Source organism: Lobosporangium transversale (assembly GCF_002105155.1).
Source record: "Lobosporangium transversale strain NRRL 3116 chromosome Unknown BCR41scaffold_25, whole genome shotgun sequence".
NCBI lineage: Eukaryota > Fungi > Mortierellomycota > Mortierellomycetes > Mortierellales > Mortierellaceae > Lobosporangium > Lobosporangium transversale.
Window position 1 is genome coordinate 62,587 of NW_019029003.1, and position 14,042 is coordinate 76,628.

General features: G+C 40.7%; 5 protein-coding genes across 5 annotated transcripts; 2 read left to right on the plus strand and 3 right to left on the minus strand.

Moving 5' to 3' along the window:
* Positions 1-408: 408 nt before the first annotated feature.
* Positions 409-1,857, minus strand: BCR41DRAFT_408098 (aspartic peptidase domain-containing protein; the record flags this gene model as incomplete). Its single annotated transcript, XM_022029406.1, has 4 exons — positions 409-965; positions 1,056-1,162; positions 1,217-1,572; positions 1,726-1,857. Coding segments are annotated over 4 exons (1,152 nt in total), but the record flags the coding sequence as incomplete, so codon positions are not given.
* Positions 1,858-2,844: 987 nt separating this feature from the next.
* On the minus strand, positions 2,845-5,753 carry BCR41DRAFT_356098 (amino acid transporter). The gene is made up of 5 exons (XM_022024590.1): positions 5,630-5,753; positions 5,077-5,206; positions 4,597-4,799; positions 4,206-4,386; positions 2,845-4,050 (listed from the first exon to the last, which is right to left on the minus strand). Exons 1-5 carry the CDS (start codon positions 5,705-5,707, stop codon positions 2,987-2,989), a joined length of 1,656 nt encoding a protein of 551 aa, XP_021880077.1. The 5' UTR covers positions 5,708-5,753; the 3' UTR covers positions 2,845-2,986.
* Positions 5,754-8,896: 3,143 nt separating this feature from the next.
* On the plus strand, positions 8,897-9,268 carry BCR41DRAFT_288812 (hypothetical protein; the record flags this gene model as incomplete). The annotated part of the gene is made up of 1 exon (XM_022020316.1): positions 8,897-9,268. A coding segment is annotated over one exon (372 nt), but the record flags the coding sequence as incomplete, so codon positions are not given.
* A 300-nt stretch (positions 9,269-9,568) lies between these two features.
* Positions 9,569-10,288, plus strand: BCR41DRAFT_307838 (hypothetical protein; the record flags this gene model as incomplete). Its single annotated transcript, XM_022020882.1, has 1 exon — positions 9,569-10,288. A coding segment is annotated over one exon (720 nt), but the record flags the coding sequence as incomplete, so codon positions are not given.
* A 670-nt stretch (positions 10,289-10,958) lies between these two features.
* On the minus strand, positions 10,959-11,462 carry BCR41DRAFT_397475 (hypothetical protein; the record flags this gene model as incomplete). Its single annotated transcript, XM_022028893.1, has 2 exons — positions 10,959-11,284; positions 11,387-11,462. The coding sequence occupies 2 exons, from the start codon at positions 11,460-11,462 to the stop codon at positions 10,959-10,961; spliced, it is 402 nt and encodes a 133-aa protein (XP_021880080.1).
* Between the last annotated feature and the right edge of the window lie 2,580 nt (positions 11,463-14,042).

Genomic DNA, 14,042 nt, shown 5'->3' on the forward strand with positions numbered 1-14,042 from the left:
AATCATTATTCATGACACTCAAAAGAGAAAAAAAATAATAACAATGCTAATAAATGCTGTGAAAAAATAAAAATTAAAAAAAAGTAATGGAATTCAAAGCTCTATTTGAAATTATTGTGATACGAATATTGAATAAATTATTTGTAAATTTCATTCTGCTGATTGCATGTTAATTAAAATAATAATTAAAATAAATAAGTAAAATAATTAAATAAAGTAGATATCAGGGATATAAAGAGAGAGCATTGACACGCGCTCATTGACTCTCTGGAATGGAAATATAAAAAAGAAAAAGGGCATAATCTTCATGAGCGACGCAGGAAGTATCTTTTTTTTTTTTTTTTTTTTTTTTTTTAGACTAGTGCCTTACGTGGGTTCGACCACATAACTTCGTTAATCATAATCATTCTAACGTCTCTTGGCGGGAGCGATGCCGATGGAGAGCCGTTCAAAGTCAAAGACACAGTAATTATTGCGGATAAAGACGTCGCCAAAGATCATGACATCTCCGGGAGTGGTAGTGACAGCGCTATAGCACCATCCAGGTTTGCGCATAACAGATTCTCTGATCAAGTCTTTTCTTCTGACAGAGAACGTGGTACCACCCATGGTAAAGTCGAGTGAACCCAAGGTTTGTTTTTTGACATCCTCACAAGGTAAGATCCAACCTTCCTGAGGATCGGAGGTTGCACCAATAGCCCTGTTGATTTCTTTGGCATATGGGATGGGGAAAACCAAGAGAGTGGTGCCAGTATCGATGATTGCCTCGCCATGAATATCAAGGTCTAGCCCATGAGCAACATTGTTAGCATTGTCGCCACGGTCATGGTGGACACTGATACTATCCACCTTGACCTGCCAATGCTTTGAATGGGTAACGGGCAAGTAAGTGAGGTTCCCGATGAAACGATCCGTGTCGATGGATCCAAAGATGAATTCGCCGTCGTTATCAGTATTATTCAGCCCTTTAATAGCAGGATCTTGTTGTTGTTGTTGTTGTTTTGATTGTCGATGTTCAGCGTCAGAGGAAGTAATGGAAGAAGAAGAAGAGCTACTATAGTCGTTGTCTGCTAGCCAAACTCCAAAGACGGGTGCAGCAATTAGCTCATGAGCCATTAGGCCCTCCAAAACAGTGTTGCTGATTAATCCGGATCCGTTTTGTCTGTTGGTTAAATTAGTTTGAATTTCAAGTTTTTGTTGATGATCGATATGGAACGTAGATAAGGTTGGGAATCCAAGACCAAAGACACCATCGACGACATCATCTAGGAAGCCAACAGACTCTCGATCAGCTAATCCGAAGAGTTGATTATGGATCGTGATATTCGAAAACTCAAGCCGATCAATCGCGAGCCGACCACTGGCAGAGGAGCCATCACCATATCTGATTTTCCAAGGAGCTTTGAGTTCGATAATAGATGAAGAGAGTGAAGGATCGAACCGAGCATGGTTGGCGCATTTGATGTTATACTGTTCACATTGGATGGAGGGGATCCATAAATCGGAAGAGCCTGTATCCATATCGAGTTTAAACATTTGAGGCGGAGTTCCTATGCCTACAATGCCATAATACTACCAAAAAAAAAAAAAAAAAAAAAAAAAAAAGTAATTAATTTAAATGCGAATAGTTATAGTCTAGCAGTATAGCAGTAGCAGTAGCAGTAGCAGTAGTAATAACAGTATGTATATTATATTATATATCTTATAAAGTGTGTAATTCATTACTTCAATGTCATTTTCTACACTTATGACAGGTTGGCGGCCAAAATCTCTGGGACTGAGTCGATTATGAAGTCCATACTTCCTCATTGTCTTTGCATGGTGTCTGCGGGTATTTTGAAGAAAATGCACATTTTTGCGGATGGGGATCCTAACAAAGAAAACGTTAATGGTAATAGTATTAGTTAAAATATCAATGCGAGAAAAAAAAAAAAAAAAAAAAAAAAAAAAGTAGGATTAGTGAGATGTGAATTTTCTTACTTGATAAAGGTGGCTTCTGCTAATAGGATGAAGTGATTACTAGAAACGACGGTTAGAGCACCCAATGCTGCTGTTAAGGGCTTCATTGGATGATACGCATATATTTATTAAATAAAGATACTTTTTAAAAAAAGCACGTGTGATATTTAAGGTATTTAGCGCTGATATTGTAGCCAAGTCGTTAAGTGCAGGAAGGTAATAAAAATAAAAATAAAACAAAATTTATAAAGTAAATGGGGAAAAGGGAAAATCTATATCGGTTTTTATGTAGTGATACGACTCGCACTGTCGCCATTACGCGCCATAGGAAATTAAGACTGTCTGTGCGAGGAAAGCGCGTCCAACCTCAGTCAATTGGCCAATGAAAGTGTATGGTTGGATTGAAAATGTGGATGGGTAAAAAAAAAAAAAAAAAAAAAAAAAAAAGACTGACGAGATAGGGGATTACGTAGAATAAAAAGAAGGCAGGGAAGAAGCAGTAACGCCAAAATAACATATTGAAGAGTGACGAAAAACTACTGAACAATAGGGTATGTCATTAAGATAAAAAAAGTATCTGGGATCTTTATTTTATTTTATTTTTTTTGGTAGCTATTCGAATTATTTATTCGGATGCTTGCTAGAATAAAAACAGTTAATAAGCCCTACTAACTGGGTCCCATCATGACATTGCATCCCTGCTCACCCTAGACCCGCGTTGGCAGAGAATAGGCCTCTGTATCAGACTATTTATTTTATTTTATCTCTGATCAGATGTTAGTCTTAAAGAAGGAAAAAGTAGCAACATCGAATTTCATGCTTTTTATGCCTCACATGGCACTACAGTACTGAATTGACGTTGATAGATCAATATTTCACTCAAGGCACCTGACAGTCTTGCTTAATTAGCAACAATCCATTAGTAAATGGATATTATCGAGCAAGAACAACGTTGATCACTTGCATCCAGGCTTCATTTTATTACGATGCTACATCTATAGATCATGTGCATTGGACATCGTTGTTTCTAACGATATTCATCCGCCGGATGGCCCACATACTCTTCTTGTGAGGCTGTTATTGATTTTTCATCTACTTCCTGCATCTGCGAAGTATGCGGTACTGCCTGGGCCTCCTCCAAATCCGAATTATCCTCCTGAAAGCGAGTTCCTCCAGGTTTGAACCATTTCCTGCCCCAGAGAGCATAGTACAGTGCACAGAGGCCGATGACGAGTACAAAGGGTACGGCTGCATAGTTCATGTTTTCAGCCGTGACAGGAGCAAGTGTCGGGCACAAGAACAATACAGAAGTAATCACAATCCACAACGTTGACACAATTCCAACAGGGACTGAGAACTTCCCCAGGTTAAATGGTCCAGGTACAAACGTGTGCCTGGCCAAGACGATACGACAGAGGATAGGGATCAGGTATGAAATCGAGGAAGCGATTGTGTTGACTGAGACAATAGCCGAATACGCAGTCTCAGACCAGATATAGGGCAGACCCAACACAAAACAGAAGAGAATGTTGAACCAAACAGCTGCCACAGGACTTTTCTCCTTATTGAGTCGATGCAAGTATTCAGACAACGGTAAAGCCCCATCGCGTGCAAATGCATAGACCATTCGAGAGGACGAAAGCGTGAGAGCAGATCCACAAAAGAATTGAGCGCCTAAAATGACCAAAATTAGGACAATGGCCCAAGTTTTCCCCGCAGAGTCCAAGAAGATTTGGCTCAGCGCGACGCCCACAGCTGGATTCACGATTTGGTTCTCAAAGCTAGTGATACAGAAAGTGACGCCAACTAAAAAGAACCATCCGACAGCAGAAGCCGTCAAAATAGCACGAATGATTCCCCAAGGCCCACCTTGTTGAGCATTCTTGGTCTCTTCACTCATATGAGCCGCGCTATCGTATCCTGAGAGTGTATATTGAGACTGTAACAGACCCAACATGAAGACGTAAAATCCAGAGGACCAACCCGTGTTGTTTTGCCATGATGTAAACACAAACTCTGCAGATTGTTTCTCACTCGTCGTCACCAACAAGACAACCACAATCAACATTGTGCCAAACACATGCCACCAGACTAGATGCGGGATATATAAGAAAAAAAAAAAAAAAAAAAAAGCTTTTTAGAATCATAAAATCAGGAGCAGAAGATGTGCCAATAATCGTATGCGGTAATTTCATCTGAATAAGAGCTTCTGACTTCTCCATCTCTCCTTTTTGTTTATCCCTTACCGGAGACAATGTTAAAAAGACCATTCAATCGAACTGCCGAAGAATTGACAATACCGTGAAGGATGATGATACCGACATAGATAGCAAAAATCACATAGGTATTGGCATCGTACCCCGATGTCATTGAGATCATTGAGGCCAAGAACTGAGCCATGGCTAAGTCTGTACTAGCAATTGCCACTTTTGTTTTCACAAGAAAGAAAAAGAAAAGATTAGCTTTTGATCTTTCTTTTTATATGTTTACAAGTATATAACAGACAAAGGACATACCACACTGCGACCAGAACCAAGGAATAGTGAGGAATAGTCATAAAAAAAAAGGGAAAAAGTCAATAAATGCTTTCTTTTTTCTTTTCCATTTCTTTTCATTTCCTGTTGCTGCGTGGCTTACCAATCCTAACCAATTGGTATATCCAACGATCCAAGATGCCAGGGGCACCCAATCGGGACTACCGACCTTCACACCATTGATTACTCGACCTTCCAGAATCTTGATCGTCCAAAAGTATAGTCCACCTGTTGTTGGATATGCAGAGCAGATCTCGGCCAATGATAAGCCAACCAGTAATGTGAACATACTGACCACCAACCATCCTAATGAGAAAATGGAAATAATAGCCGATTAGGTATTTTTTTTTTTTTTTTTTTTTTTTTTTTTTTTAGAAGTGGTGTGATCTATATCAAGGGAGCAGCACAGTTCCAAAGGACCAAAGGAAAAAAAAAAAAAAAAAAAAAAAAAAAAAAAAAAAAAAAAGAAGGGGAGAGGATTAATTGAACCCCTTTCAACCGCTTTCATTGAATTCTGGTGTTGTGATGATAGTTGTAATTGCTGTAATTGCTATTAATGACATTTGCTTTAGTTGCACCATACCCCAAATGACTGTAACGGGTCCTCCTGATTGCAGAGCATCGCCATAGAGTGGTGTGAGACCTGAGAGGATAGACAGACAAGAGAAGGTGATACCGAATGTGCTAAATGCACTCAATGACCGATCAAGCGACTAAAAAGTGTGATTTAGTCAGCATTGTTAAGTGATCATTAGTGAGTTATCTTTCCATAAGGTTTCCTGTTATGTAAAGAAACAAAAGATAAAAGCAAGTAAAAAATGCTGAGAGGAACATTGATTCGCTAAATTCGACATTTTTAATAACGCTGATGATGTTATTTGTTGTAATCTTTGTGTCTTGTGCTCTTTTTCTTTTTCTACAAAGCATTCCTTTCTTCCCTTGATTCGATTCAGAATTCACCCATTTCTGGCTCTCCCGTAAGGCGGTTAGATAGTGCGCAAGAATTGGAGTAAACCAATATGTGATCTGATCCGTCGTGAATGTTGTGAACGTCGCAAGAGATAAAAAGATGGAAAGGAGAGAAGAAAAACGAAGAGTAAGGTACAGATAAAAAATATTATGAACAGATTACTAACCTGCTTGTAGCCTAGTTTTTCAAGGACAGCACGATCATGATCGTAGAGAGAGCCAGAATCTTCGGATTCAGTTTTCATTAACCTTAGTCTCAAGGTTCACTGATATTTTTGAGAAGAGGAGGGAAGGTGGAGAACAGAGGAGATAATCAGTAAGTGCGAGAACAGGAAAAGGAATGGCGGCAATTGACGGGAGTTAAGGTGGAAGGTGAGGAAAAAAAAAAAAAAAAAAAAAAGAAAAGAGGATGGATAAAATTTTTTTTGTTTTTTGTTTTTCGTGCCATGGTCGTGCAAGGTCCTGGATTGGATTGACAGCGCTGAGTTCCTGATTGGGTTCAAGTCCATTTTGGGGACATGATTTTGGATTTGTACATATTTTTCTATTTTTTTTTTTTTTTTTTTTTTGACTCTGCTCCGCTGACTTGGAGTCGACAACTCACCACGCGGGTTCTGGAAGTGCAAATTTGTAATTTTTTTTTTTTAAACTAAAATGAATCCTGCATCTCTATTAACTTTTTTTATTCTATTGGAAAATACTTGATAAGCAGTTTTATTGCTTTGCATGCAAAAGTTTAAATTTTATTTCCTCACAATCCTGTCCTGGCACAAATCAGCAAACTAATCCTTGTAAAGGTAAAATGCCTTGGTCAATGATCGAATTCAAGTCCACTGCTTGTTCCTGCTATCGCACAGCGGCTCTGATCTGTAAACGACTAAGATGACGAAGCCTCAAGCGGATCTATCGTCAACACATCATCCGTTACTGGCTTTGGCCATTGGGATGGTGAGGGGGAGGTGTACCTAGACCTGACTGAGGCGTTACTGTTGCAGTTGATGTTGATGTTGGTGGTACTGTTGGCCCTCTATAAGAGCGAAAGCGTGGAGGGATTCCAGACTGATCATGGTTCCATCCTCCTCATCCTTTCCACCTTCGTCTTTATTATCATCCAAGAAAGCGCCATTCTTCTTCCTCTTACTCATTGCTGCCTGAAGCAGCATCTGTTCGATCTCTTCCTCATCCTCCTCTTCCATCATCAAGCTTTCAAGGCTAGTTAAATGTTGAATCATCTCTTCCTCAAAACGGTCTCGCACAAACGTTGGGCGATCTATAACACCCAAATAATTGGGGATCGGCCATTTGAAGGGAACAAAATGAAAAAGAAAAAAAATGAGCGAGTGGGGGGGGGGGGGGGGGGAACAAAGTGAAAAAGAAAAAAAGAGAGCAAGTGGGGGGTGTGAACTGAAAAAAATAAATGGTGAAGTGGTGTGAACTGAAAAAAAAGAGCAGGCGGATCCAAAAAAAAAAAAAAAAAAAAAAAAAGAGAGAGAGAGAGAGAGATAGTAGAAAAAGAAGACAGACAGCAAGTAAAGAAGGTTATGATGTGAATGAGAGTCATGGTGTGAATGAGGAAGTCATGGTGTGAATGAGGAAGTCATGGTGTGAATGGTGTGAATGAGGAAGCCATGATGTGAAGTGGTGTGAAGTGAGAGAAAAAAAAAATAAAAAAAAAAAAATAAAAGTGGGCTCGTTCCCATCCCTCTTCACTTTATAAAGGTGACAGGAAATTCCATTTCCTTTTTGGGTCACCTAAAGTGAAGGGGCTGGGAAAAGGACTAAGGAAAAATGCACCCCCCCGTCAGAATAAAATTCTGAGCCCCGGTTGAGAATTCCCTTGACCCCCCGTCAACATTCATTTTTTCGGAATTCTTACCCCTGTCCCCCCGTCAGAATTCCGGTACACCCCCCGTAAAGATTTTCAAAAGGACTAAGGAATAATGCGCCCCCCGTCAAATTGAAAAATGCCCCCCGGCTGAGAATTCCCATACCCCCCCCCGTTTTCACCCCCTTTATTCAGAATTGTTACCCCCCCGTCATCCACATTTAATTGTTTAAATCCTCACCCCCCTCAACATTTTAATCTGTTTTTTTTTTTTTTTTTTTTTTTTTGCCTCTCACTCCAAATCAAGTAATCAGATAAAGCTTTGTAACGCTGCCGTTTGTTAGTTAAATATCCATCAAATACAAGAAGTATATTAAACAATAGATGTATAATTGGCAAAGACCTCTCTAAAAGCAAGACCAGTATAATCCATGTAGCCATGTGACTTTTTTCTGAAAAAAAAAAAAAAAAAAAATTCATTTCCACGATCATGTCTTCATTCTAATAGTGTCAGTGATGAACCTCTCTAAAAGAAAGATATGTAGACCCCGCAGAATAATCATCTGTAAAAAAAAAAAAAAAAAAAAAGAGCCCTAAATGTTGGCGGGGGCGTGAGAATTTGCAGCAATAAAAATGTTGACGGGGGGGTCCATTTTTCCTTTATTCTTTTTCCCAGCCCCTTCACTTTAGGTGACTCAAAAAGGAAATGGATTTCCTGTCACCTTTATAAAGTGAAGAGGGATGGGAACGAGCCTAGGGGTAGGCTCGTCACCAGCCTGAGGACGAAGCGCATGTGTGTTTACACGTGCTGCAAGGCAAGCGTGCCTAAAAAGGCAACTGGTGGCTTGCTCTTGCAGATGCTTCTCTCTCAGGCTGGAATCAAAAGTCGACTATTAGCTGGCGACTTAAATTTTTTGAATTTTTTTTTTTTCAAAGTCAAAAATCATATGGAAGAGCGTACAAAACACATGCAACTCACATTCATGCTTATATGGAGTCAATCTGGCATATATAGATCGGATACACATATACTTTTCAACATTAACTTTTATCTTTCTTTCTCTCTCTTACCTTTCTTCTCCCTCTCCCTCTCCCTCTTCCTCTCTCTCTCCCTCACCACCTCACTCTTCCCCTCGCCTTCACCCCTTCTCTCACTCTCATTGCGCTCCCATTGCAATCTCATTACACACCTGCTACACACTCATTACCGACCTGTAGTTTTCTCTAACATTTGCAAAAAAAAATTAATAAAATATTTTGCAACATGCCAAAAAGCAAGAAACAGACGAAACGTGCCACTTCTTTGAGAGCCGTTTATAACGTGATGGCAAAGCATAGGCTTTCGCTGAGGGCTTTTTTGAAAGCCTCGTTAGTGTCGCAAGACTCTAATATTAAGCGTAAGGTTAATTTTTTCTATGCAAATGATGGTCCTGCAGAAATTATCGACCTGTGGCAGCGAGGCATTACGGACCCGGAGCATATGAAGAGTGCTCTTTCTGGTGCTATTGAATTTGTTCTCCATTCTGCAAAGGATGAGCTCAGGGAGGTTACAGCAGATAACACGTTGCGACTTCCATCTAATGGTGTTTGTAAGGAGAGAACCGATAAGTTTTCACTTCAAAATATTGCCAACAGATTTCAATCCATTGCTCCTACCGTTTATTCGCTCCTGAATGGCCTTACCAGAGCGAATAAATCAAGTTCCAGGGATGCTACAACAGTAGTTCCTGTCATTGCAAGTATCTTTGGCTTCTTATACAGCAACAGATGCAATTATCTTCAAATGATGACTGGATTATATATGTTTGGTAAAGGTGCGCCTGTCAAGCTTGTCAATCTTTTCTCAAAGGCAGGACTTTCAGTTTCTCATCCCACAATCATGAGGGGTCTAAAGGCATTAAGTACGGACTCACGCGATCGTATCCAGGCTACAGTAAGAGAAGTGCCTTGGTATATCGTATACGATAATATAAATATGGCGTCTCACAAGCACCATCAACGACTTGGAAACAGGGACATATTTGTAAGTGGAACTACAGCAACTGCAATCGTCTCAAATGTTGCAGCCGAGGAGGAGATAAACTTCAAGCCCACACAATCCCTTCGCCTACAGGACTTGATGCCTACTGATGACAATGAAGCTCATCTTCGAAAAGTTTTTCAATACCACTTGGTCGGAGTTCTACTCCGAAATTTTAAAAGATTTGATGGGCAATCAATGCCAGCACCTACAAAGCACTTACTGACGCTCGAAAAGACGAAAACTTTTCCGCTTCCATCAATGCGTATTGACCAAGGAACGATTCGCGGTAACTTGGAAGTCTTGGAATTTATAACGGAAGCTGCGCTGGAACTCCCGCATGAATGGTTTGAGGGACGAAGAATACTCATTGCTGGTGACCAGCTGACGGTCAGTAGGCTCCGTTCATTGAAGGAATTACGTGCAGACGATATCTCATCATACCACCGCCTTGACTGGGTCATACCTGTCATTCAGTTATTCCATCTTCAAATGCTTCTGGCCTCAACAATTTTGCGTACCCATTATGGCACTGCTTCAACACCTGGTTCAATTGCGTTCAATGTATCGTTGCTTGAACGAAAGAGGGTTTCCCTAGAGAAGCCTGATTTTCATGCCACAAATGAGCTTCTCCGCGAGTCATTTGATGCACTAGTACAACGGGCATGGGAGCTTACTCTACTAAGTACAAACTTGGAAGAATTTGCGGAAGGTGTCTCCGATGAAGTACTTAAAATTGAACTCATGGCGAAAGTGGACACATTAATTGATAGATTTCTTCTGACTGGCTCCTTAGAAATCCTCGATGGGACCACATCTAGGAATTCCGCCTTGTTTCTCCGTGACATGCTTTTTTACTTGGAGCTATCGTCTGCGATCAAAGCAGGTGATCATGGGCGCATTGAAGAGATTCTAAAATGGATCACAATAATGTTTCAAGCCGGATCAACAAAAAACTATGCAAATGAACTTCTGCATCTACATTGCGGCTTTGCTTACTCCTGGTCCAAGCAAACAAAGGATGCCGTTAGATCTTCATGGCTAGTCAATACCACTGGCCAACCAAACCGTTGGATACCAGCAGACCTTTACCAAGAGCACAACAATTTATTGATCAAGAATTTATTTAAAGCGAAACGAACCTGTGACCACTGGGAAATGGAGGAAGAGACACTTTCTGTCAATGTTCAGACTCCCGGTGATCTATCGGACCAAATGGAGATTGATTTTAATATTCCATACACAGGCACTAAACATGAAAATATGTCGATGAGCGATGACATCTCAGCAATCCACAAGTCATTAGTAGAGTATTATATCTTTGACAACATACCTCAGGAGAAGAGGAATCATCCAAACTTTGGAAACGCCACATCAGTGGCTAATCTCCTCATAGAAGGCATAATAAAAATGAATGAAGGCAAGCGCATCCAATCATTCGTCAATTCAGTCTGTGTCCGGAAGCAGGGTGGGGATTTGAGCGTTGACAATGATATGAATGTAGATAATGAGACGGAGATTGAAGACGAGGAGGAAGATATGCAGGACGATATTGTTGGTTTTGATATTACTGATTACGTCCATGCGACCTGTGAACAATAAACCAAAGAGATTCTGTTTGCTTAATTTGTTTATTGAATGATAAAAATCTTCATGGTTCCCAAGATATAAATTTTATATTATTTTGTGATGTTGTTGGACTACTTAGCTCTTTGCGCTTTCGTGAAGACCGAGATGTCAGTTTCTCTTTTCTAGGGTGCTCCTGCGGTTGTTCCTGCGGTGGCTCGTGCTCTTGTAGTCCTTCTTGCAATGGTTGTTGACATTGCAGTGGTTGTCTGAGCAGCAACTGATTCAGCGGCGGCTGTAACAGCAGTTGCTGCGTTGGTGGATTACTCAAAATTGCTTGCAATATCTGTTGCAAAAGTAGTTGCTGTTGTTCCAGTGGTTGTTGCAACTCTGATATGGTGCGTGCCAAAACTGATGCAATAATTTGCATTTTTTAACATTCATTCCTCATTCTCCTTTTCCTTTCTAATGATCTTCCCTACCATCACCGCTTCTCATCCTCATTTGTCTCACCTTCGTGGATTGTCATCGCTGTTCTCATCAATGACGCAATTAGCGAATAATCGCCATTTGTATAGTCATGTCTCATTGCATCAGTTTTGGTAAAAAGTACATGTCAGGTTTGTCCATCCCTTACTTCTTTCTTATTCTTTATTCTTTCTTTATAGCACCATCACCACTGATACACCAAGCGACACTCTACATATCTGCCATATCTTTATCATAACATGAAATCATTATCCAAATCAACTATCCAAAATGTAACTGCTCTACTTCATCAGGGAAAGTCTTCCAGAGAAGTGTCAAAGAGTTTAGGGATATCTGTTACCTCAGCTCAAAGGATTAGGAAAAGAGGCAAAGAAAGTATTCCAGTGCTGAGAGGGGGCCGACCCTGCAAAGTTACTAAGAAAACGAAACAGCTTTTATCAAGATTTTTTGACATGGGTGTATTGGAGACCCTAAAAGATGGCCAACAACTTGTTCAATTGAGGGAAGGAGTGCAGGTTAGTAAATCGAGCATCAGGAGGTTCCTTATGCAGGATGATATGGGGGCATATGTAAAACAGAAGCAGCCTGATCTGACGAAGAAGCAAATCTATGCTCGATATAATTTTGCAAAGGATCAATTGGACTGGACTCTAGAAGACTGGAAGAACGTCATGTTCTCAGATGAGACCATCTTTAGCAGAGTTGGGTCCTGCGGAAGAAAGTACTACTACAAGCATCGATGGGATAAAACTCTACGAGCACATCATATCAAAAAGACAAGGCAAGGCGGTGGAGGCAAAATGATGTTCTGGGGTTGTATAACTTACTACGGACCAGGCGATGGCTGCTGGCTCCAAGAGAAGGTGGATTCGGTAACATACGTCGACGTTCTCAAGGATTATATCTTTAAGTCCAGGGATTACTACTTGATGGATAAGGACAAATTTATATTTCAGCAGGACAATGCTAGGATTCATACCGGAAGAATAGCAATGACCTATATCCAAAAGTCTAAGATACCTCTCATGGAATGGCCAGCAAACTCTCCTGACATCAACCCAATAGAAAACATATGGGCATACATGAAGGTGCAGTTGGATCATTATCCAGACAAGGCAAAGAATATGGAGGATCTCTGGGAGAGAGTCCAAGACGTATGGACACATATCCCTCCTGAATTCTTACACAAACTATACTGCGGTATGCCGAAGAGGATGAGGGAGTTATATAAGGCTAAAGGAGGGAACATCGTTAGGGGAAAGGAGAAGTAACAGGAATAAATAAAAACAAGAAGTTGTTAATTGCCATAATAGATGCAATGAGATGCTGAAAGCAAATTGCAATTAAATGCTAATTAGGCCACTGATGGCGATGACGATGAGACTCCATGGAGGTGAGACAAATGAGAATGAGAAACGGTGGTGGCAGGGAAGATCATAAAGAGGAAGAAGGAGAATGAGGAATGAATGTTGAAAAATGCAATTTATTGCATCAGTTTTGGCACGCACTATAGCTTGCAACAATGGCATTCTTGGTGCTGTAGAGGCCCTAATGCATCCCATGGTATTAACTGCTTCAGCGGTGGTTGTCGTATTAGATGATGGACTTTTTGCGACTTGAGTAGCGCCTCCAGTCCTTGAATTGTGCTAAATTGCCCATATTGTCTTTCCTGCTGATGCTCAAGCAAATGATGCACTTGCTGTATTGGCTTTGCCTCCGCATCTTGTACTGATGGACGACTCGCTGCTCTTGATTGTGTTCTCCTTGCCATGATGTCCGTCTTCAGATCAACAATCATGTCATCCAGAGTTTTTATATGATCCTGCTTAATGGAGTGCCATGGAATGACAGATTGAACTGACTCAGACGGTTTTATCCTCGCGACTTTTCCAGCAAGTGTTTTGATCATTTTGTTTGACATGATACATTCGAGGCTTACAAAGAGAGAACGACCTTCGTATTGCTCCTTGAAAATGTTATACCGCCATGTTTCAATTGCCTTTACTATCACCTTCCGCTCCGCTTCAGTGAATGATACTTTCGGAAGTATACTACCAGAGTCGCTTGTATCTGCCGCAACTAATCCATGTAAAGATTCCTCTGTTGATGGAAGAGAAGGATTACAGATGTCACAACACCTTGAAATAACTTTATGTTGGTTCCCGAAAAAGTTATTAAGGAGCTCGCGGCGACAACCTGTAGTTTTGACATATTCAACAATATCTTTATCCACATTACCTATAGATTTACTATTGGATGCCGGGACAAGAAGGATGCCATCCCCTTCTAGATCAGGGTTGCGTGCTGCACGACCAAGTCTCTGAATCAGGGTTGACAGATTTTTAGGATATCCGTACTGAATGACTCTGATAACATCATTCACGTCGCAACCCATGCCAGCGGCCTCTGTGGACATGAGGACTTGTATTTCGTTGTTTTAAAATCAGACATTCTTATCTTCTTTAGGGGATCTGACTTCATCGAGTGATATACTGCGACTTGACGACAGCCTATGAGCTCACCAACGTGTCGAGCTGCTGCTTCCGCCTGTCGAATTTCATCAAAATAGACAATTGTCTTGATGCCATCTTTCAGAAATTCGAGATCTTGGTAGGAGGACGCTTTGTATCGTAGTTGCTTTACATGAAGCTGGATATTAGTCCGATCGTTACCATAGTTA